The sequence below is a fragment of the Aythya ferina genome (assembly GCF_964211825.1).
Source record: "Aythya ferina genome assembly, chromosome: Z".
NCBI classification, from domain to species: domain Eukaryota; kingdom Metazoa; phylum Chordata; class Aves; order Anseriformes; family Anatidae; genus Aythya; species Aythya ferina.
In genome coordinates, this window is record NC_140299.1 from 27,261,674 (window position 1) to 27,287,431 (window position 25,758).

General features: G+C 37.8%; 1 protein-coding gene across 6 annotated transcripts in view; it reads right to left on the bottom strand.

The window, feature by feature from the left end:
• Nucleotides 1-11,471: 11,471 nt before the first annotated feature.
• FCHO2 (FCH and mu domain containing endocytic adaptor 2) overlaps nt 11,472-25,758 on the bottom strand; it is a 91,740-nt gene continuing 77,453 nt past the window's right edge. For all 6 annotated transcript variants that reach the window (XM_084504136.1, XM_084504133.1, XM_084504135.1 and 3 more), the window contains 7 exons: nt 24,126-24,237; nt 23,331-23,486; nt 21,313-21,445; nt 18,438-18,637; nt 16,209-16,273; nt 14,004-14,168; nt 11,472-13,764 (listed from right to left, as the gene is read on the bottom strand). In XM_084504136.1, coding sequence (XP_084360262.1) covers nt 13,742-13,764; nt 14,004-14,168; nt 16,209-16,273; nt 18,438-18,637; nt 21,313-21,445; nt 23,331-23,486; nt 24,126-24,237 — 854 coding nt within the window. In that variant the 3' untranslated portion in view covers nt 11,472-13,741. The remainder of the gene's footprint in view (nt 13,765-14,003; nt 14,169-16,208; nt 16,274-18,437; nt 18,638-21,312; nt 21,446-23,330; nt 23,487-24,125; nt 24,238-25,758) is intronic.

Sequence of the window (25,758 nt, forward strand, 5' to 3'; positions counted from 1 at the left end):
GCTCCACTGGTTAGGCCCAGACTGGCAGCTAGTGAGGTGCAAGGGAAGCTTGGTCAAAAAGTGAGTCAAAGTGAGAGGAAGAGTGAAAGGCGGAACGATGCATGGGAAATAGACAGCAGGAGGAAAAGGGATTGGTTAAAGTCTCGTTTGCTGGGAGATAGTTTTGCTAGATAACAACACTGAGAAAAAGGGAGATATGTATGTTTTTGGAGGGGATCTGGGTTTGGGTTAAAAATAAGGAAAACTAAGAGTGAAAAGTTAAAGACCGGGGACTTACTAAGTATGACTAATATGTTACATGTAGGGTGTGAGAGAGAAGGATGGGTTCAAATTTTCTAGAGTTATAGGTTTCTGGATGTTATTGACCCTCTGTTGTTTCTATGTTTTTATGTCCCAACTCAGCTGCCACCAACTAGAAGGCAAATATCAGTTGTGAAAACTGAGACACTGTTGTGAAGGATCCCACAGTAAGGAGAGACGAGGAAGTAATTATTTCTGTATTCAGTGAAGAGTGAAGTATTTCAGTAAAGGAGAAAGAAGGGGAAAATGGCTTGAAGAAAACAAAAGAAGATGAGCATCATTTGTTACAAACACAAGCTGAAGCTGAAGTCTTGAAAAAAAGAGAAGGAGCATCAAAATGCACAGTCAGACTGTTTTATGATGTGTGGCAACACTGACACGAGGAGATTAATTATGTTTATGTGACAGTTTTCTATTATCTGATTCTAGTTCTATTGTTGTCCAATACAGAGCTTTAATAATAGTAATAATAATATATTATGTGATGCTTATTTCTGTACTGTCTTGTCAGGCTGAACTTTCTTCAGTTGTCTGGTATCCTTAACTGAGAGGATCACTGTTGTTTTATAAAATCTCTCCCTTTTCCTGTTAAGTAAATACTTGTGCCAACACATATTAGGAATTTCAGATTTATTAAATTATTTTCTTTAATTTAAAAAAAAAAATGATTTTTTTTTTTTAAAAAAAGGAAGACAGTCACTCTGTTTAACTATAAGTTATGCATATTTTATTTCTGGATACCAAGTGGTAATATTTGGCAAAAGTGGAGGTAAGCTGATTTTCCCCATACCAGAAACTACAGAGAGAGTTGTTTGTATAAATCTGGACATGGTTGTAAGACAGTGGTTATAAAAGTTGACACTAATGGAGAAAATAAAGTATTTTGGACTGACATAGAAAGTAGTCCTAGGGCTATGGAAAGCTATAGTGCATTCGCAGCTGGAGTGTGACAGGAAACCCAGAACTACCAGGGTGTTTAGCTTTTGACACAATTTCCAGGCCTGCAGTCAGGAGCACTTGTGAAGGCACCAGAAAGGCAGATTTACCATTTTGGGATAGTGAGCTGGGAAATAGAGTTGTTCACATTGTATTGGTTGGGAATTAGTCAAGGCTGTTGTGGTGGAAGCACCTACTAAAGCAATAATCTAATGAAATACAAACTAAAATTACTAACTTGCTACACACACACCTTTTTTATTTTTATTTTTTAAATTAACACACATAAATGACAAAGTCATTTGCGTGATTTCGGTTGCCTAATGAGGAGGGTCTCTAGAAATGAAGACAAGTACTGTAAGGAAAGTTAAGCATATTTTGTCTTCTATAAGTTTACAATGCAGAAGAGAAGTTAATTTGTTATGAGCGATATGAGACTGGTCACAAGAATCACAGCTGTTGGAGTAATCTTTTCTCTTTTGAGATTATACATGCAAAATACACGATGTGCTGAGATCGTGCTTCAATTCAAAACACTAAATACACTCTCCAGAAAATATTTAGGTATCCGAAAGCACAGTGGAAGAGCCCGGGCTATTCTAATCTGGCTTGATGAGAATGCACCCACTAGAGAAACATCCTGTGTTTATAATTCACTCCACACTTGGAAGTTTTTCAGTTGTTTTTCTGAAACCATACAAAATCCTTGAATCAAGGCTGGTGCTACTTGCTTTGTCTCAGTGAAATCCGACCTTTAACTGGTATGCTTTGAAACAAGAGCTATTGAAGAACACATGGAGGTAATGTGCAGCAAATTGTACTTTATACATTATAACTTGCTTACTGTGACAGTGTGGACCAAACGAAATGATGGCACAGAAGCCAAGGGAAACCCAGTTCTCCAGCTCCCATTGAGTTCTGTACAGCCAGTTCACAGCAAGCACTCAGCATGCACAGTTACTCTGAAGCTCAGCTGAATAGCTGAGGACTGTGTGTTTTGGTTTATTTAAGTTCTGGTAGACTCAAAAGAGCTATACTTAGAAACACAAGGATATAAAGATGCTTGTTTTATTAGAATTGTCAATTTATAGGCTGAGGACAAAAGCATCAGTGCCAACAGCCAGTAAGCTTTTGGACCAAGCTTAATTAACCCTGAAATAGTTGTTCTTTTGCAGTTGTTTGGCAGATGGTTACAAAAGAGTTGCAGAAAAGTGCAGCATGCTGGCAGCACTGGAAGTGTGGGAGTGAACTAGGCATTGACACCCTTCTCCCAACTGCTGCTGCCTTCTGCTCATGCAACGCACCCTATTCACCTGTGAATGCCCCTCCTGCAGGAGAAACTGGAAAAGTCCCAACAAAATACCAACAAGGCTGCTTTCTTCAGGGCCTGGGCAAGCCAGTAGTGCTCTTGATTTGGCTGTCACTGCCCCTCCATAAATCTTCCTTCCCACCCTTCCCTCTGTTCCTCTGAGAAGTGTGTGAATGTGGCAGTTCAGCCCAATTTTTTGTTTGTAAATGAGAGAGCTCTCATTTAGAGAGCAGAGGTCATTTAATTAAAGGTTACACGGTCACCCTACCAAAAACCATGTAACTTTGTTTTGGCCTGTAGAGGTAGCCCAGTATCTCACATCTGCATCTTAATTTGTCGTGTTTGCCTATCGTGCCTGAGCCGGATTTTAAGAGAAGGGTGTGGCAGGTCCTTCAGCTGGCGGTGCAGGCAACCCCTCACCTGTGGCACTGAAGAGTCACGGCACTGGGATGAGGAAATGAAGGTCAGCCCCGTGCCTGCTGCTACGTGCTGCACCTCTCGGCGCAGGTGTTGGCTGCAGACACCTACACCCCGACTGGCTGCCCGCCTGCCTGCACTGAAGCCTGGAGAATGGTAGAAAACACAGTGGGATACAAAGATGGATCTGTATTCTTGAATCAATACGTTTTTAACCTGACACAGGTGGGAATCTTCATTCCACTTGGGGTGCCTCCCTTCCTACTTCTCCCCTCTTGCTCCTCCCAGCCTTTCTGTGGGAGTCACAAGCTCCTCTGGTGCTGGAGTGACAGCTGAGGCTCTGATGCTGCTGTGGATCTCTTCTCTTCCTATGTGTAGCAGCTCAGTGGCTGGGACATTTAGGATGGATGTGGGAGTCCCTAGTCTGTGGGATTCAGCCAGGATCTAAACTGGGAACTTGAAACAATTAAACTGGCCCATGCTGGACTGTGGTTGGGGGAAGTATCAGGTTGGTGTTGCTTTTGAAATTGTGTCCCCCTGCCCAACTCTGGGCAGACCCAGAGTTGAAGTGAGGTGCCATTTAGGTACCTGCTGATGGTAACATTTAGATTTAGATGCTGCCAGGAGAATAGCATAGGAGTGTGATTCGAGGGAAAACACTGTCTTCTTGCTCATCTTTTAAACAAACTTTACTCCAACTCCTGACTATTCCAGAGAGGTGCCTTTAAGTGGAACATGGACAATATATTGGAGGCAAGTCACTGCAAGCTCTCTGGCCTGTCCAGGTCTCTCTGAATGGGACTTGCAGAAGGTACACCCAGGCACAGCCCTCTGGTGTACCACACCTCACAGTTTTGTATCATCACCAAACATGCTGAGGGCTCACTCAGTGCCTTCATCCAGGCCACTGATGAGTAAATTGAACAGTTCTGGACCCAGTACTGACCCCCCCAGGGACACCACTAGCTACGGGCCTCCAGCCAGACTGCGCTGCTGATCACAGCCCTCTGAGCTCTGCCATCCAGGTGGTCCTTAATGCACCTCACTGCCCACTCCCCTAACCCACAATTCCTGAGCTTACCTGTGAGGATGTTGTGGGAGACAGTGCCAAAAGCCTTGCTGAAGTCAAGGCAGACAACAGCCACTGCTCTCCCCTCATCTACCCAGCCAGTCATGCCATCACAGAAGGCTCTCAGATGGGTTAAGCATGATTTGCCCTTGGGGAATGCACACTGACTGTTCCTCATCACCTTTTCGTCCACATGATTAGAGAAGACCTCCAGGATGAGCTGTTCCATCACCTGTCCAGGGATGGAGGCAGGGTGACTGGCCTGTAGTTCCCTGAGTCCTCCTTCTTGCCCTTTTTGAAGGCTGGCGTGACATCGGCTTTCTTCCAGACCTCAGGCACCTTCCCCGTTCTCCACAACCTTTCAAAGCTGTTGGGTAGTGGCGTACCGATAACATCTGCCAGTTCCCTTGGTGCTTGTGAGTGCGTCCCATCTGGGCCCATGGGTTTGTGGATATGATGTTTGCCTAAATGGTCTAACCCGATCCTCCCCAGCCAAGAGAAAGTCTGCCTTTCTCCAGACTTTCTCCTGTGTCCCAAGGGTCTGGGATTCCTCAGGGCTGGCCTTGGCAGTAAAGACTGAATCAGAGCAGGCATTAGTTAGTGCTTATGAAGCTCTTGAGAGCAGAGGATACTGTGTGGAGTTTGCTGCTTTATGAACCAACCACATGGTTAAGTTACCGCTGATTACGTGTAGGAGGGTTGCTCTCAAACAACAAAAATTTCATTATAACAAACCTACTTAGTATTCAGAGAGGAGGACTATTGTAGGGAAATCCAGATTTCATTGAGTTCCGCTGTGCCAGATCAGCTGTTTTTTTGAGGACAAATAAAAACAGTTACATAAAGTTCAACTTGCCTGCTGATGAAACCAGGCTGTAAACTTCTTCACACTGGACACACTTTCATGTAAAGCATATCTCTGGTAGTGTTTAATGGTGCTTCAGGTAGCCAAACAATACAGCATATAGCCGTGTTAGCCATATACAGGTTCAGTTCACCTTTCTCTTAGAGTGGTGTTGCCGTACATGGAGTTCTGTCTTTCTACTTATGTTCATGTAAACTGTAACGAGTTCACTCCTCAGGCTTTGATATTCTGAAATAGACTCACACCATTAGTGCCCTGTTTCACTCATTTTGCAAGTCCCATGGCTTTTTTAATATTCTTCATATTGGCTTTAAAGTAAGTCGAATGAAATTATGTTAAGATCATCTCTAATGTAATAAAGCAAAACAAAACAAAAACCAGGGAAAGTTAACTTAACCATGGCCAAAACCTTTACCTGACTATCAATGAAGCATATTTATTTATTTATTTATTTATTTAGCTGAGGATTCTTGCCTGAAGTGTTTTATTTTATTTTATTGGTAATGTTTCACATGCTTTAACTAATTATTTTGATATAAATGCTGAAATTTTACTTCTGTACAGTCTAAAGATTTGTTCTCCTATATTTTGGACATCATAATCAAAGAAGAAAGGCGGATTACCGATTCTTCTGAGCATGGCAAGTGTATGACTTTGCATGCACATATCCAGGTACTGATGCTGAAAGGTTTTTTTATAACTCTAATGGTACCTGTGAACTACGTGTCTCCCCATGTGTCAAGTGATTCAAATGGCTTTGCAGCACCACAGGCACTTGGCATTTCTCAGACTCAGATTTCTCTTGTTTATTCAGGAAGCTTCTGGCCAGAGGCAATTTCTGAATGGTATCAGAGGTAATTTCTGAACGCCTTGAGGTGGAGAGAAATGGAGATGGTTGGGATATGTGCCACAAGGAAGTATTTCTTGATAGTGATTGTACCCTTATTCTGAGATATAGTATACAGTTTTATACCATGAATGACTCCAAGCAGGCAGTTTTTGATAATACTTGTGTTATCTGGATAAAGATTGCAGAAGCATATGAAAAAAGTCACAAGGAGATTGCTTCTACCAACATTTGTGTCTTCTCTGCACTGTACCTAGCTACAGTGCAGTGTATAGAGTTTAGGTCTATTTTGTGGATAGAGCTATAATTTAAGGGATAAAAATGTTTCGCTTTCATCCCATAATATGGGCTGGTGTCACATCAGAAAGCTTCATCTTCCATGAGAGCTTCATAGGGTATGAGACAGACACTAACGCACTGGGAGAAGATGAGTGAAGACTGTAGTAAGATTCTTGGAAAAGGAAGCAACATAATTGCATTCAGTCAAAATTAAAAAAAAAAAAATTAAAAAAATCTAAGCATGTTAATAGGTAGGATAGAGAGTGTTGCTTCTGCTGTGGATGAATGAGATTTAGAAAAGGACGTAGGCGGGGTAGTTTGGACTAAGTGAAACTGAGGAATTATTTTTTGGCAGGAACTTCTGGTCACTCTGAAGTTAACTTTGTCTCCAAAACTCTTCATATAGGCAGATCTGTCACAGAAGCCTGTGTCTTTTTTGCAGTCATTCCAGCTGAAGTAAAAGATGCCAGAAATTCCATTTCATAGACGTGAAAAATGTACCGCACTATTCCACTGAGGTCAAGAGAGTGAAACCAAGGCTTCTCCAGGCAATTGGCTTCTTCTTTAGAAGAAAAACACAAGGAAACTGTTGAGAATGGAGCTTCAATCAGGTACGCACAAAGAAAAGGGGTGAACGAATAAGACAGGAGTAGCAGCTAAATATATGCTCAATAAACTAATGGAAGCTAATGGAAAGCCAATATAGCCTGGAGGAGGTTGCACTGGTAGATGGTGGAATGATGGTTTCCACAAAACAGTCTTTGATGGATGTTTTTGTTGTTAAGAATGACATTTTTATCTCAATGGAGTTCATTAAGTAGGTAAGAACTCAGGTCTTTGCCCATGCTTTGAGCAGGTGAAATGGCTTGATGATTTCTGGGGTTCCTTTCCAGCCTCAGTTCTTTTGTGATTCTGTGAAGATTTGCAGGTTTATAGTCAGAAGTTGTGGCACTGGATGCCTTTTAAAAACAGTTTAGAAAAGTCATTAGTTATCTGAAAGCAAGAGAACATTTTATCCTTATTTAATTGATCCTAAAGCCTCCTCACACCTATTGTGTGTGATGTCAAAGTGGTCCAAACTATTTGCACATGAATGAGATCTGGTTTATCTTTTGTACCTTTTGTCATCTGCAAACCTTTATTTTTTTAAAACTTCAGGTAATCAGAAAAATGTTGAGCATTATGAAGTTTGCAGGAATCCATCAGAAATGCACTTGATTTCTTTTTTTTGTTACACCTTAAGGCTCAGTTTTTAATCTATTGTGTGCTTGTATTGTTGTAGGTATAAACAAAAACGTTGTGTGCTATGAAATCAGTATCTTATATATTTTTTTTTCTTCTTTTGACCCTATCAGCCTTATGATTCAGATTTTTAACCTAATCCTGAATTATTTTAAGACCTTTATTTGGTACATCCATGACAAATACTAATTAATTATATTTTAATTTTCTTACTAAATTCTACATTACAATTATTTAGACTTTATTTTTTTTTTTTTTTGTACTGATGCAGTGTTAGCTTTCTTACAATCTTCTAATACTTTCCAACCATTTAAAGGCTCACTGAAGGGAAAATTAATCGTTCATAGTGTGGCTTATCCAGCTTCCTAAATTCTTGGATGTCATTTATCTGATCTGCAGGTTTAAAAAAATGTAGCTTGATGATTTTTTAATATTCTCTTAGGTACTGCTGGATTGCAAGGTATTTTCACCATGTGACTACATAGCCTAGGTGTCATTTAAGAAATGTACAAAATAATTATTAAACATTTTTTTTTAAACTGTTTTTTGTTATTACTGATTCTGGTATTTCAGTTTAGAAAGGGTCCAGTAACACAGTGGAAATTAAAGGATCTTTGTTGTTTTTCAGAACAAACTCCTTTCCATTGCCCTCAGTTAAACTACCTACATGGACTTCCCTACCCCCTGTGTTTATTTGCTTTTCTTATCAATCTCTCAGTTTATAACTCCCGGTTTTACAGACACTATCAAGAAAAGTCTCCCATTCTGCCATCTGAGCTAGCTGCTTCAGTTCCCCTCTCTGGCTGTGGCTCAGTGAGCAGCAGAGCCAGGCTTACAATGCGTTGCAGCTGAAAGGGGAGATCTCGCTCCCTGCCCCTTCTCTGCTTTTGGGTGGGGAAATGCCCGTGTGCGGTGTTGGTCAGACCCTGCTGCTGGCTGGTTCAGCTGGATAACGTATCAACAATCTCCCTCTCTTCTTTATTTCCCTCTCCTGCATTTGAATTATGTCTGGTTGGTGATTTAAGTTGACTCACAGGCCAATACGATGCATGCCACTGGTGAAGTGGACAAGTGTGGTGTCCATCTTTTGGCACTGCCAGGACATTGAACTGGCCCATCGTGAAGCTGTAGTCTAAGCCAGTTTAGTTGTTAATTACTCTATACCTTTCAATCATGGGACTGCTGCTTTATAAGGATCAGTAAAATCTAAAAGTTGACCTTTTAAAGTACTACCTGCCCGTAATATTAGTTTAGATTGATTATAAATAACAAACATGAATAATGGTGACTTGGTTGTCAGAACTATGTGCTTGTGCCATCCAGCCAGGCAGCTTAAGATGAGGTATAGCGTATGATTCTGATGGCTACCTCAAATGGTGTTCTATTTTTCTTTCTTTCCATGACCTTCATGCTCCAATCTCCCGTTTGGGGCACCATAAATTAATGTGCATACTTCACAGCTTCAGTGAAGAGGACAAAACTGACAACGGATATTGCTGGACGCATGAGCAAGATCTAAAGATTAGACCCAGATGCTGAAATAATGGCTGGCAGACTTCTTGAATAGTGGAAATGGTGAACTTTTGGATGCTGCTCCTGCAATGTCTTGGTTCAGGCACACATTCATCTTTCTGATGACTTGAATAGGAGGTGTGGTGAATCTTTGTTGGGAATGATTCCTTAAGGGTAAAATTCAGCACGTTTTTTGTTTAAAAACTAGTGTTGAGGTTAGAGTCACACGTTTAAGAAACAAGACATTTTTGGAAGGCTTCTGTTCAACCTGTGGCAAACGGTGACTTTTCCTAATCATTTTTTGCTAATCAGTAATAACACTGGGACAGCCTTAGTAACTCTGTATCATTGATGACTATCGATACAACCCAGCAATGACAGTAGTGGGGAGGGGAAAGGAAGGCAGTGGAGGCTATGGATACTATATAATGGTTGTATCTAATTGCAAAGCAGGAGGGGGGAATCAGCGATTGCAAAAATCAGCTGCTTCATTTAACAGTGAAGAAAGAACTGAGCAGAAGTGAGCCAATGCATAACCACTGATAGCTTGTTGGAGCAGAAATGAGACCTTCAGGAAGGGAAATCAGGCGATGCTAAGAGGAAGAGTTGAACTGTTACCATAATTGTGAAGTTGGCGTAATTTATGACATGATTATTATCCTGGTTTTTTGTTGTTGTTGTTGTTGTTGTGTTTTAAATATCTGAGTTCTAAGAATAAAAAAATGCCAAGTCACATAACAAGGCTTTTAGCAAGAAATACATCTGAGACAATGGCAAACAAAATGATTCCTTAGGTTATAGTAATTGAAACAGTCATCCCAAATTAAGAGAGATGTAATGGATTCAAACTGAAGTGAAAGCAAATATAGGAAATGCACCATTTGAATATTAAATTCTTAATAAGTAATTCAGGAATTGCCTCTTGTTTCTAAGATTATTCTTTACAGGCTGGATGATATCTATTGGTATTGAGTTAACTAAGGAAGAACTTAAAAATCAACACATCAGTAAACACAGAGGTCACACAGTGTTGAGAAGGAATATGTGGTAGTGTAATAATATGCACAGCTGAAGATAAAAATCAGGTTTTCAATTAAGAGGCCTAGTAATCAGTCCAATCAAGGGCACTACACATTAAGTATGCTATTTGCTGCTTTAGTACCTTTGACTGTTTTTAGCTTACTCCATCCTTACAGGAATTTCTGTTTTTTTTTTTTTTTTTTTTTTTTTTTTTTTCTTGCTTGCTCTAAAGTAAACTTGTCCTTTCATGGCAACTGAAATGGAAACCAATTATCTAGCAATTCCAAGAAAACAAAAGGTATGGAGATATTAAGATGCCTATCTTAAGCTTCTCAAACATGCAAGGCTTGAAATGTAATGCTTTTTGGCATGATGCAAGACCTTCCTGGCTAGTTGGATGGCAAAAACCACCACACTTGTAACTTCCATGCTGTTCTAGTTGATAATCAAATAATTCATCTGCTTCAAATGCACTACCTAAATATTATTTGGCAGTGGTAGGGGTAGATGATTATCCCTGAAAAACTACCTGATAATACACTTAGATAATGACAAACCAGCTTGAGCAGTATAAATCCAGTTTGTAGGAGCTGTGAGCAGTACCTGGGCACTGGCTTACAATAACAAGTCAAATGTTAACAGAAGTGCCAGAGCAGTGATCTCCAGCACTTTGGGCTAAATGACTGCTGGAAGGACTGAGCAGAGCTGAACCATTTCACATCCCTAACCAATAACTGAGGATGCTGGGTGAGTAGCAAGGAAAAGGATTATGAGCTCTCCTTGCCACAGTCCATTCTTTTGCCTTTGCTGAAGACAAGAGTCCTGGGCTAGACGGACCACTTGGTCTGGCCACAGGGCAGTGGCCAAAGGGCACTTGCATTCTTCATTCCTGCCTTGCAGCAGAAGATAGCAATCAAACCCTACCCTTGGACTACTACTTGCCAGCATGACAAGAATGGTACTTACTGAAATGATATCCAGCCAGCTGAGAAAGTCAATTCAATAAATCATTACTTATTAAACTACACAGACTGTGGGACTAGTGGGGAAGAAACAGACAAGCTTACATTTGTTCAGCTTCAACCTTTGTTTCTGTGCTTGAAGCTTTGAGGGGTTATCTATTCTCAGACTGTGGAAGTAGTACTTGAATTGCCTGCTGTTATGAGTGGGGAAACGTAAGTCAGAAAGAATTCCTTTAGCCTCGACATGGACTTTTTTCCTGTGCACTCAACAAAATATATGCCTATTAAGGAAGTTAGGGAACGTATAGCATTTTATGGCACTATTTAGAGACAGCAGCTACAAGCTAACTCATCTCTACAAAGTCAAGATCTTTCTGACAAATGTATCTGCAGTTTTGTCTGACCTTAATTAGTTAAGTACATCAATTTAGTAAAGGCAGAAGACATTGTAGACATCTTCCCAAGCATTCCAGTTTAGTAAAGATGTAACTCTGCAGAAATCATCTTTCCATCTTTTTTGTGTTGTTTTAAAGTACAGAAAATAGATCATATATTACCTCTACTACTTATTACTTGCAAATCAATTAACACTTCACAAACTTGTAATACAGGCATATTTTTGTTCTATTATCGTATTGTACCTCTCCGGCTTTGAGTGCAAAAGTATAAGCAATATAAATCATAAGCAATATAATTCATAAGCAATATCAGTATTTAAATTATATATTACATGTTTATTATGGGTGCAACATTTTTTAAACTTACATTTTATGAAAAATCAGAAGTATTTACAATTTTTGCAAGATAAACTTGTATGCTCTAATTTACAGTCTGACGTAGTAACAATTCATAAAAATTCAGATCCTTTAGAGTTGTGTTTACAAATTATTTTTTTTAGGAGGCAGCTACAAAGGATATTGCTGTATACACAAGCAAGAACCAGCTTGCTACTTTTTTTCTTTCTTTTTTTTTTTTTTTTTTTCATCAGACAGCTACATGTATTTTTTACATTGTTTTTGAATTTCTTTACAAAAAGTCTACATAAACTTGTATGGCTTCAAAATTGTAACCTGCACCCAATGCAAATGTATGTATAATCACCTGAATGAAGACTAGTTTAAAAGTGCTGAAACACAACTACTTCATTTAACTTAGAATTGAAAGTAACGGTTGATTAAAAACAGCTATACAGTTTTGGGTTTTCACTAATAAAACATATTAATGTTAAAGAGCATTTGATTGCAAAGCAGATTACAATTAAGATTCCAGTAAATTGACTGTACCATTTTATGTGAGTTAGAAATTCATCATTCAGTAAGATCATCAAATTAGAAGCCAGATATACTCTTCCAATCAGGTCTAAAGTACAGTATCCCCATAATGCTAATAATGGAAATCTCATCTGCAAAAGTGTATAGTATACCTTAGAATTTATGTAGCCTCTGCAAAGCTTAATTTACTGTAAAGCTTCAGCAGTCCAATTTATTACCGGTTCTGCATGAATTAGTTCTAGCAAGTTTTATTGTTTTAATATACAATTTAAAATAGATACTGGTATTGTGAATGGTCATATAAAATCCCCACTTGCACGTTATTAAATTATTTTGCTCCAATACTTTTGATTTCTGTATTGAAAAAAACACTTGATAATAAAAACACATAAAATATTTTCTAAATTAGAAATTTACTTTAAAAATGTTACTAATGTGTCACTTCCCTGTGCTTAGGCTGTATAAGAAAGAGTAGATGACAAATATTAAAATTGGTGGTTACAGATAAAATTTAAGCTAATAAAAAGGGCAGTACTTGTCATCCTGCTGCCATAAAATACCCTTCTGAAATGCTATTCCTCCCAAGGTATTATGTTTACATTCACTTCACACAATTCCAAAAGCACTTAAATTCCAAAGACGTGCAATCAAAGTGAAGGGAAATGCTGTCTGTGTGCTGTTATAATCTTCAGTGATTTTTCAGGATTCTCATCTTTGGTGACATTAAAGTTTCTGTATCGAAGTTTCAATGTCCTGCATGATGCATCTCCCTGTACTATGGCTGCATGTATTGCAATTACCCCATAAGGAAGTAATCCAGTATTTTAAACCTCTTTTAAAACAATCTCCAGTTTTTGCAGATCTCCCTTTTAAATCCCAGTCAAAGGAATTTTTATGAAGTCGTATGTATTATAAAAACAGTATGCTTTCTTTATGAAGGGCCAAACTTTGAAAAAGGAAGTGAGGCACATGAATAACAAACTGGATAGGCACAGGTTTCTTTTAAAGGCACAAATGTTATGCAATTCATATAAAAATAAATTAAATCTACAGCATTAATTCAAACAATCACAACGCCCATAAAATTTACTAACTGCAGAAGTAAATCTCTTCTGTCTTTTGCAATTTTATAACACATTGCACTTCGGAAAAAAACGAACAAACACCTATATAAAACAACTTAGATGTTAATAATATATGATACATGGGAATCAAGTTACATTTTTATACACCTCTAACTCAAATGGTTTTATGGCATGAGTGGATGGAAAAACTACATGAGTTTGCCTTTGTTTTCTTTAAAAACTGGCAATTAAAGAATCTGATATTACTTATGGAAAGCTCAAATATTTCTTACTTGCTCTCCTACGTTTTAAGGTTTAATGCTTACCGTATAACATACAATTTCATACTTTCATTACAACTATTGATTACCATTTTGACTTCTATATAAATTTACTAAAATTTTAACAAATTTTCCCCAATATTGCAGTTGATCATTTACAGACAGTGTTGAAGTTAACTTCAGTGCTATTAAAGTAATAAAAAGTTTGCAAAATGACTTTCAAAAGTGCATTTTCTGTTCTGTAGTTCAGCCTCAAAGTAGGTCAACATTTAAAAAAAATTAATGCATGTTAAAATAGTGTTTGAGAAGTAGAGGGGGCAGAGTGAGCTTCTTGCACTCCTTTGATCCAATGACTTTCACAGGTTCATCAGCAGTCTGCCATATACCGTCCTGAAAAATAAAAGTAGTTTTTTTTTGCATTCAGTAGGTAAAATAGATTCTGTCAGTATTTTCCTGTGAGCAGTTTAACTGACTATGGAAAAACAAAAGAAATGCGAAACAACTTTCAGACGTGTTTTAAGGAAACACAATTACGCATCAGTTGTTTAACAGTTTCATAATCCATAATTTAGCACTACAGAATACACATCATATATTAATTTCAATACATAACCATTTCAACATCTTACCAGTGGCAAATCTCTTCTTAAGTAGGGAAAGCCGATAGCCAGTGCCTACTAGCTCTACATCTACTCCTGAAAGGGTGCTTCCTTCACTTATGAATTGCACTGCAAGTGTTGCTGGTTTACTGGGTCCTTCTGAAAGTTCAAATTTTGCCCTGAGGGATCCAGAACCTATAAAAAACAGTAATGTACCAAGAGGAAAAAAAAATATCTCATTCTTCTAACATAGACAAGATCTAATTAAATACATTTCCCAAAAAACTTTAGTTGATTTTTCATAGACATTGGTGAAGCTCACTTCAGTGCCATTATAAAATAGCAGTAGTTCAAAATTATTTTAAATACACCTCTGTAGCTAGTGCAAGGCATTAAAAAAACATGCTACTGCTCCCTTTTTCTAGTTCTTTAACATTTTCTTGTTCTTGCACTGTCTAGCGGAAAAATAATGAGATTTAAATAATAAATAATGGAATAGTAAAAGTCAAGTCCCTTTACTTGCTTAAAACAACTTGCTATTCCTAGTCAATAGGAATAGCTAATTGATGAGGAGAGCTAGTAACTTGATAAATATGCCATAAAGTCCACTCCATTTCTTTATTATGTATGTCATAGTTTGGGTAAATGGATTCTCATATTCAAGAGCTTTGAAAGTCAGTTGTGTTTTACCTCTGTGATTCACCACTCATCTAATGTGTTGGATTGTACAAAAAGCACATTTTACCACCCTGTGCACCACAATAAAGAGACTTCAAGGCATTCGCCCTAATATGAAGTCTTTCTGTAACTTCTATTGTTTCTGTAAGTGTAAGCCTGGCATAGTATTACTTCCTCTTAAACACTGAATTGTGAGTATTAAGTATTTGCATTCAAGAGAAAGGGAAACAAAGATGGTGGGAAGACAAGGGAATGTAACAGAACCAGTGGGATATGCAGAAGTCTACTGGACACAAACAAGATGTGATCTGCATCACTAGCAGTCCATTTTATGTCACTCTGCAAGTGTTCAGTAGTTTTTCATCTGGCTGCATTCATGTTTTAGTATGGCTTTTTTTTCTTTTAAAAGAAAATATAGTTTAGGAAAAAAAAGAAAAGAGAAAGCTATCCCTACATAATCAAAATGGAAGACGAATGGCAAAGAACTGTGAGGTCGGTGAACGGTAAAGTACACCAGACTACAGCAACAACCTCTGTCAGATCAACATCCCTCAGATTTTGTTCAAATGACCACCACAACTTTGCAGCCTTTACACCAATTGAAGAGGGCTTCCCTTTCCAGGCTTATAGTTCCTATATGAAATCAGACATATTTACAGGAAAATCTATGCTTTCATAATGCTCTTCACTAAATTCTTAACAGGACTAGAGGCTCTCCCAAGGGCCACAAGGCCATTTTTTACATAGATGCTTTGTGGATGAGGTGCTTCCCTTTTGCCCCTACTTTTCTAATTCAGAAAAAATATTGCAACTACAAAGTCTTCAAGGACTGTGACATCAATTGGACTTAAGGGAAAGGCAGCTGTGTGGAGGATACCTACTGACACCTCACAAAATGCCACATAACCCACCACTCTGAGCAGATGTGCACAGTCTTTTTTTTTTTCTCAGAGCTGTACGCAAAAATTAAGACCCTCAAAATGCTGGTCAGGAATCATCTAGAGTTGAGCCTGTTTCAGCACAGCATTTTTTTAATTTTTTTTTTTTTCAGTTCTTCCACTTACCTCTTGCTACTGTATCTCAACTGTCAATGTGTGTCAAAACATAAGAGAGTGAGTGATCCTTTTTCTTCGAATAATTGCTCATTTTCAAATAGCATTTATGTAATAATTTCCTTACTAAATCTAAACTCTATTTCAGAGCTGGTAACTGCTTTTAAGGGGGTTCGATATTTTTCCTTTTAAGATTAAATTACTTGTGCTGGTTTCAGATGGGATAGAGTTAATTTTGCTCCTAGCAGCTCATATGATGCTGTGTTTTGAATTTAGGATCAGAATAATGCTGTTAACATGTAGATATTTCAGTTGTTGCTGAGCAGTGCTTATGCTAAGTCAAGGCCTTTTCAGCTTCTCATGCTGCCCTCCCAGCCACTGGTAAACAGGATACAGCATGAGATGAAGTGTATACATGCATAAGGGTGCAGAGGCTAAAATGATTACATTTTTATTGTTACCATTTTTCTGTAGAAGAAAACAAAACAAAAAAAAATCAACTTGCCTCCATTCTCAGACTTCTCTGAAATGCTAGATATTTTCCAACAAGCTTTCATCTGGTCTGCATTCCTGTAAGAGAAAGTTACAGGTTAGTTACAAGCATCAATTTTTAGATAATTATTTCTGTAAGTTTACACTGGTACTTTAAAAGACTATGCACATAAAAACTACATCTCTAAATGGATGTTTATGCAAATGCTTGATTATTTTGTATAAGTTTGTGGAAAACTATACAAAGCAAACAAATGCACTGCACCTGAGTTTGTAGCAGAGCTCATGTGTACATGACCTCTTTATACAGTTTACACTGTCCTATGCCTGGGTTGACAACTCAAAAATATTTGTCTTCAAAGGGCAAAGACAGGCCAAATACACTGGAAATGGTTTTAAAGATGAGTTTTTACGCTTGATGGTGATAGTATGAATGGGAACAATGCTGATTGCTCTCTCCTTTGTGAGACTCTTGGCTGTGTAAATTTTATTCCATTTCCATTCTAATAAAACTATAGCTGGCAAAAGTGGCATGTGGTTTAAGTTTATGACACACAGTTTAACTTCTGATTATATACAGGGACAGAAAAGAAAAAGACACCAAAAACTGGGGTCTCTAAACTGATAAGACATTTCGATATTGAGCACTTTGCAGCTGTTTCATCATAGGAAAATCAACAACACAAAGCTGTGAGTGGCATGAAATGCTGACGGGTATGAAATTGTCTTTGACATTGGCATAGCAGGAATGAAATGTTCACATAAGCAGCACAGATGATACCAGTCATTTGCCAGAGACAGAATTAAAAAACTGTTATTAAAAATAAAAATAAAAAAGCACAACGGGCCACTACCCAACCCAGTAGACCAAAAATGTAGCATGACAAACACTACAACTGTATTTTTTATCAACTTGCAAAGCTTAAAATTCTAGCTTTGGGTGGTTTCTTAGTTGAAAGGCAGAATAGCTGGGATTGAGCCCCTTACTCTGATGAATCTGCTGTGAAACTGTCACTAAGTGTTGAATCTTCCTAGCTAGCACTAGAGATGTTCCTGTTTTTACTTAGTTTTCACTATGAAAGGGTTTTGTGGAAGAAACATGGACTGGGAGAAACTGATCATGTTGTGCAGGCAGGATACTGAATCTGCTCCAGTAGAAAAAGCTTAAGATGATCTGATTACAAGTTTTGATCCCTAGAAATAGAAAATCTAGAAAGATTCAGTCTTGGTAGATTTTTTTCCACTTAAAATGATTCTGTATTATCACATTGTCCAATCAACACATTTAAGAGGATTGCCTCCTGAAACATCAAAACCTGTATGATAAATATATCAAGCTTATTCTTCTTCTGAACCTTGCTTTATAGGAAGGTTAACGAAGTTTGGCATTCTTTTCTCTCTTAATCTTCATGTTTTCCTCAGTTATAAAGACACTCTTGACCCCCTTGGAAGTAAACAACCTGGAATTAAATTACACCTGGGGGAGTAATTTAATGTTACCAAACCACAGGTGCAGTGGTTGAATTTTGGTCACCTTTCACTCATGGATGTACTTCTCTGCCTTTTCCTACCACTTATCTAAGGCTTATGTCTCACTTTCAAGTGCTGCTGTAAATGGTCTGCAGGCTTAGGAGGTGGTGGCAGGTAGCTTCAAGTCAGGTGATAATTGTGACAACTCTCGAATTGAAAGGCAATGCTGCACAGCTTATAAAGTACTCTTCCATCTAGTGAGTTATCTTTTAAAACAATTTAAACCAAACGCTAACTTTTAAATTAAAATAATCAAGAAGGATAAATCTGTATGTTGCAAGGAACAATGATCAGAGGATATAAATATACTGACGTATGTGGAACCTGAGTGTGACACTAACGTTATGGAACAAGGAGTGGAAGTTGTAGTATATAAATTATGTATTTATATAATGTTTTTTTTAACCAATAAGAGATTCCGGTTGCAAATCATGTTATTAAGAATAACTATGCTGTCTATTTGACCAAAAGAAAACATTAGAAATTTCATGAAGACCTGTATTATTATACAATTGGAATGGCTGAATATAGTCTCATTTTAGTCTGTACGAATTGGCTGTTCTTGGTCTATTTTGGACAAGAAAATGTCCTATGTACATTATCAAGAGAAAAAAAATTCAACCATTTCTTCCAATAAAATGTTTTAGGCTATGACCCTAATGAATACAATGAAATGAACTTGAAATAATAGAAATAAAAGTATGAATGTTACCATTTTGCAGGTGGAAGTGACTGCATGTTTGTTACTCCTCCATCTACTGGTACTACAACCTGTACATTAGACAGCATACTAGGCACATTCATCGACTCTGGATTGTATTTATAATCCACTCTCACATCAGTAGTGCTAGCATTACATTTCCAGTAAGTTGCAAGATTCAAGGGAGTGGACTGGATGCCATTTGAAGATACCTGTAAAAAAAACAATCAAACAAAAAAACACATTGAAAGCAGCTTAATTACAATATCTACCCTTCTGGGCAGAATTATGGAACGATGGTAATGAGTATAACTATAAGTTCTGACAAAAGATCAGAAGAACAATCGACCTCTGAGCCTTTAATCTCAGAATTCTAAAGATTGTTGCAGCCTACAGTAATTGCCATTCTTTTAATTTTAAAATAAATTATTTTTAAAAGATGGTTTAGACTCTCTATGGCCCATGAGACTTTCTCCTGTTCTGCCTTTCTGAAGCCCGAATAGTTTTGTTTTAGTGTTGTTCTCTAACTCACAGAAATAAGTTACCAGGAGCAAACATCCTTACCAGTTGTGTAAGTTCCCATCAGTTCAGCTCCCCAAGCAGCAAGCAGCAAAAGGAAATACCTGTCATTGGATAGGCAGACAGCAAAACACTTCATACATACTAGAAGCATTGTTTTCCTGGTGTAGGAGAGCTGGAAGCTTCTGCTCCTGTGGTTGAGATCATGCTGCTGCCCTGCTGCATACCCCTACCACCTTCCTTATCTGCCTCAGGAACCTTCTATTTCCCTGTGCCCTATCTTGCCTTTCCTTGGCAACTCAGGGCTATTTTCATCTGCCATGGCTACTGCATGCCAATGCCTCACTTTTCCCCAGTGGTAAAGGCCTCACAACTCCTCCTTCCACAGCGCTCATTTCTGCAATCCAAAGAACAGTTCTGTTCCTTCAATCTTAGGGTTTCTGTGAATCTTCTTCTGTTCTTCTGTGAATCTAACATTCTTTTTATAGATTCAGCATGGCAATATTTTGAACTATACTGAGAGGATGTGGAAAACTACACTGGTATTAATAGCTGCATTGGTAGGCCTAGGAAATTCTTGTTCTCCCGTTCAGATAAACGTGTAATTTCTGTATATTTCCATTAAGGTCTTCAGTTGACAGTGAGAACATCCCACAGAATCACAGAGTGGATGTAGTTGGAGAGGACCTCTAGAGGTCATCTGGTCCAATCCCCTGCTCAAAAAGGGCCACCAAGAGTCAGTAAGACCAGGACCATGTCCAGACAGCTTTGAAGTATCTCCATGGGGGAAGACTCCACAGCCTCTCTGGGCAATTCATGCCACTGCTTGGTCACCCTCACAGTAAGAGGGTTTCCCAATGTTCAGGTGACACCTCCTGTGTTTTCAGTTTGCTTCCACTGCCTCTTGTCCTGTCACTGGGCACCACTAAAAAGAGCCTGTCTCCATCCTCTTTGCACTCTCCCTTCAGGTGTTTGTAGACATTGATAAGATCTCCCCCACCCCCATCTTCTGTAGGCTGAAGAATGAATCCCAGCTGTCTCAGCCTTTTGTCACAGGAGAGATCCTCCAAGTCCCTTCTTTGAGCCATCTTTGTGGCCCTTTGCTGGACTCTCAAGTGCGTGCATGTCCCTCTTATACTGAGGAGCCCAGAACCGGACTCTGGCTGTGGCCTCACCAGCTCACCAGGGAAGGATCACCTCACTCAAGCTGCTGGCTACAGTCCTCCAAATGCAGCTCAGGATACCATCAGCCTTCTCTTCTGCAAGGCATGCTCTGGCTCATGCTCAGCTGTGTCCACCAAGATCCCTGTTTTTTTTTTTTTAAACTGCTTTTCAGCTGGGTAGCTCCAGCATGTCCTGGTGCCTGGGGTTATTTCCCTCCCAGGTGCAGGATTTTGCACTTCTCTGTTGAACTTCATGAAGTTCCTGTCATCCCTTTTCTTCAGCCAGCTGCTCTAAATGGCAGCACAAACCTTTGATCTATCAGCCACTCCTTCCAGCTTTGTGTCATCTGCAAACTTGCTGACAGCAAAATCTTCCCCACCCTCCAGATCATGAATGAAGATCTTAAGCAAGGCTGGTCCACTAGTGACCCCTGGGATACTCCAACTGGACTTTGCACTACAGATAACCACTTTCGGGGCCTGGCTGTTAGCCAGTTTTCAAACCACCTTACTGTCTGCTCCCCCAGCTCCTCCATGATGATCTTAAGGGATACAGCGCCCTACTGAAATCCAGGCATACCATATCTACTGTTCTTTCCTCATCTACTAAGCCAGCTGTTTCATCACAGAAGGCTATCAAGTAAGGGGAAGCATGACTTCCCCTTACTGAATCCATACTGACTACTCCTGATGACCTTCTTGTCCTCTGTGTGCCTAGAATGGTTTCCAGGAGAAGTTGTTCCATATTTTCTGAGGGGTCAGAACATCACTCACTCTCTTATATTACACCTGATCAGCTACAGCATCCAAAATTAATTAATTACAAAAGCAAATCAATTGAATTACGAACTCAAACAAACAAAAACCTGAAAAATGCCTAAATTCATGGAAAACTTAAGACTTTGCTAACAAGTACCTAAAGAAACAGTGTTCAAAGTTTTCACATTTGGAGTAAGGTGTGAGCAAGCTGAAACAGGTCATGAATCCAAAGGAATCCAAGGGAATGACATGAAGGCATAACAGGAATGCACTCAGCCTGGGCAGACCCTATGGATTGGAAACAGTGACATATCCAGAATTGATCTGGATGCAAGGTGACCGTTCATCTATATGCTATCAGGCAAAGAACAACTCTTATAAATTCTGTGTAGATTAGACATCAGCCAGAGTTCATTAAAAAATTCCAAAGGGAAAAATGTGTTTACCTGATACTTTAAAACATCCACATTATAATAGGATGCAGATGGGTTCTGCTCTGATAACTTCTTGAGGTAGACAGTTATAGCTTGCATGTTCAACCAAAAATCCCTAGTACTGGAATCACTTTGCGACTGATCACTACAAAGAAAAAGAAAGGTAGGGCTGAGAATACAACACTGAGCGTTCTTTTTGGGATGTCTAATAATTAAGACTTGATCCTTTCCCTTCTTCAAGCAAAAGTTTGTTATAATGCTTTATGACACACAATTATACCTTTTTAATATTAAGGAAAACTATCAGCTTGTTGTATCTAGTAAAATTCTCCTTCCATTCAAGGAGCAGTGAGTTTTCTGCACTGACAACTGACACCACAAGATTTAGTCTGGGATTTTATATTTAATAAACTCAATATTATCAGGTGCCATGAGGATGTGCATGAGGTCGGGATACAAAGGGTCATTGAAAAGGAATGGTATCCAATTTGGAGTTAGACCTAAAATCATAATTAAGTTTGGTTATATTATAGCAACACTAAGATTTCTGCTATACGTGTGTTACTATACTTTCACATCAGCAGAAAGCATAAGCTTTCTAATTTTTTTCCATTAAAAATTTTTCAAATTATTATAAAGAATTGCCTTTTAGGTACTTATAGTTACATTCAATCTATGAAGCAATTTATTATATCATCTCTCTATGTAGTTAAGAGCAAACATGACTGCACAATCAAAATGCTGGTCTGGAGCTACTGGAACATGAAAAGCTGTTTTGCAGGTCAAGAATATTTTCAGTTCTGGTTGCATCATGTTTATTTTGAATAAGGATGAAATTTTTAAGAATACTGATTCAGAAACAAAATACAAATCATTTATCAATCAAAAAGCTTCTCTGAAGCTCTGTGGCTACAGTGAGGACCTGCATCCATTTGCTAAGCAGGTCTGCAGAATGTGTGTGCAAAGCAAAAGCTAAAAATGTGCATCTGGACCACAGTAAATATTACTGCAACGGTTTGAATCTAGAACAGTGACTTACACACTATATGTAGTCTGTTCGATTTATTTTGACTTTGATTCTCAACATAGTATTGTAATTCATGCTGCATCCATTTTTAGTAAAATATGGATGAACACTTACTTTTCATGTCAAAAAGCAGCAAATACATTTTTCACACTGAAACATTAAGTATGAACAATCACAATGAAATTAAATGTGAAAAAATGGATGCATATGTTTTGTTTCAATTATTTCAGTAATTTTTAAAAATGTACCATCTAGAAGTGTTTAACAGGTTTTCAAATAATTTCTTCTCTAAATGGAACAAATCATTACAGCTTTTACAAATGTCCTTTTTTTTTTTTTGAAAAGAAGCTAAAATGCTGTGATTTGAACAATTATTCTATTCAATCACCAGCCTTTTTTCTTAAGAATTCTCTAAAGCATGCTGCTATACACTTGATATATATATAGTCACATAATGACTTGAATATACTGTAGAAACAATACAGCTTAAAAATACAGTATTAACCAACAAATGATGTTAGGCATACCTCCTACTATTTGTCTTCCACTTAAAGCCACTGTTTCATCATTTAATCATACCACTGTTACTACATAAATAAATTTATATGACAACATAAGAATTTCTTAGTTTCGATATGTAATTTTTCTTTATATCTTTTTTCTTCATAACTAGTTAGATGGTTCATATAGTTTGATTGGGAAAAAAATATTTTTTTCAAATAGTTTGTTAAACCATTTCATGTATAAAACGCATGCAAAAACACAGCTGCCTTTGCAAAGTACTTCTTATGGCTCTTGTTTTATTTAGCATAAGTTTCAGTACCTGACTGAGATTTTTAATGGTGGCAGTAGAAAGAAACTGAGCTAAACAAGATTAGTTCATAGCATTAAACTATGTTTAAGCAAATCAACAAGATGGCAGAGAACTCCGATTTACATATAAAACAAATGAAATTTTAGAAATCACATAGTTTACTATTATATTAAAAAAAAAATACAAAACCTGTATACAAGTTGTGCATTTGGAAGAATCTGCTCTAGTTTGCTTGTGTTTTTTACCCTGAAGCAGAGCACAGCTGGAGATGGGTTGCTGGTGAAGACTTTAATAATCCCACTTGGGAATGATACTGTCATATCACCAGTGATCTTCACAATACATCTAGGAGAATGAAAACATCAGTTTTATTGCAACTCATTAACTACGTGGTTTTAATTACTGATTTTAAAGCAATCACTGTACTTGCACAATCTGATGAGCTGAATTCAAAACAGAAAGTCAATTTTAAATGAGGGTAATGTGGCACTGTAACAATGTACCATCACTTTCAACTTGAAAGTCAGATGAAAGTGAAGAAAAAAGTGTAGCTGGTTAAGCATACAGTAGTCTTGGTGGATATTATTCAGGCTTTGAAAACATGGCACAACTATGCTTAGGCAAGGCCTACTAGCATAGCAAGGGATGTGACAGGGTGAATGAGGTGCTTTATAGAGCTGCCCAAATTTACTTGTAGCACCTAGCTGACTATGATAAAAACCTTTCTCATTTTCAATATTTTCACTGAACTTATTTTTGTAAAGCAGGGATATATGAGCTCCTAGCAGGATGCAGGACAATAGAGAGCAAAGAGCCACTGTTGTCACTTACGCTCGGGGAAAAAAAAAAAAAAAAGTGAAACCCCCTTCTAATGCACATGCATTTTCCCCAAAACATTACAAGTATAAACATTGTTTTTTTTTTTGTTGTTTGTTTTTTTAATTGTAACTTATTACATTCAAAACAATTCACTATTTAACTAACTTTGTGGGATCTGCTCCTTTAAAGTAGGCGTTAACAGATTCAGTAAGGGCTACTGCAACAGGCAAGGTGTCCTGGTTTCCAAGGCTGACAGGGCTGGGACCACGTGAAACACCTAGAATACATACAGTGTATAGGTTTAATTTATAAAAGCTTAGCAATAGATTTCAGAATGGTTGACTGTATCTGTCATTTTTACAAGATGTTACTACCATCAAGGTCACAGTAGGGCCTGAAGTGGTACTTGAACAGTTATTAGAAAAATATAAACATAGTACAGTACAATCACACCACCAAAACACTGCTTAGCAGCCTAAGAAAACAGGACTATCAATATGACATGTTGTACATGGACAGACACAAGGAAATACATATGAGCTAGAGGAATGCTGCATTAAAATGGCTAATGATAACACTAAAGTCAACAGATCCAAAGGACATTGGACATTAACTACAATACTTAAAAAACAACAACAACAAACCCTACTGTATGCTTGTTGCATGGAAAAATGTATGATACAATGGTCAGGGAAATGCAAAGAATTCAGCTACAGTATATATGAACTTAAATGCATATATATTTATATTACTCTACATAAGTGAACTTTTAATGACTTCAGTCAACAAAGGTTAAAATTTCCAAGCAGAAATTGCTGGAGAAATATTTTACTATGTTTTCTATTGTTTTTGTAGTAAGGGTTCTGGGAATACCTTGGAGGTACTTGGAAATACACAGCAGTTTGCAAGAAAAATAATTATCAGGCTTGCATCAGCCTTCATAGGTGCTTGTGCATACACAACAGCATTAAAATGCATAGCTACAAAAATCAACTCAGACCTCATGCTATGGCTTTTTAAAATCCATACAACTGAAAAAAAATGGTTGTCATGGGATATTACTTTTATCAGTGTTTTCCAGTGTGTGGCCAGCTACTTAACATAATCCACAATACTGGAACTTTAATCTTGTTTTATTACTGCAGCTGCATAGTAGAGAGCATCTTACTAACTTTTTGTACCACTGCTGGAATGGTTTGTATCACATAATATATCTATCATAAAGGAGGCACAGTCTTTCTCATGTCATAAGCAAAATGAGAAACTTGAATTTCCTACCATGAAGTAGACAGAAAATGCTTCTGTATAACATTGCTAATGGCAAACTGATCTCCTATTTACTTTAAAATAGCAGCTGTACCTTCTGGGCTCTTTCATAAAGAAAAAGGAATTTGAGACCTTGTTCTTCACAGAAGGTCTACTATGTGATTTTATGCTTAAATACAGAGATAAGAGAAAGAAGTATTAACAACAGAACAGTAAAAGACAGGAGAGTTTGTCTAATTCTGCTACTTTCATACCTTGCCCTCCGTCATGTTTCTTGCCTGAGGTATGAAAATGTTCAGAATACTTCTCCATGCTATGAGAAGTATTACTGCAAACTTTAGGCTCTCTTAGATGCATAGTACTGCTCTAGTCACAAGTGTTCAAAAAGAAAAGATTCTTCAATGAAAGAAATGTTATGATGCTGTTTTGTTTGTTTGTTTTAAAATATAAACAGTAGATCATTTTTATTTGTTCTTTACACATAGATCATGTTTCCAGTGTTGTGTTTCTCTCCATGGAAGCTAGCAATAAA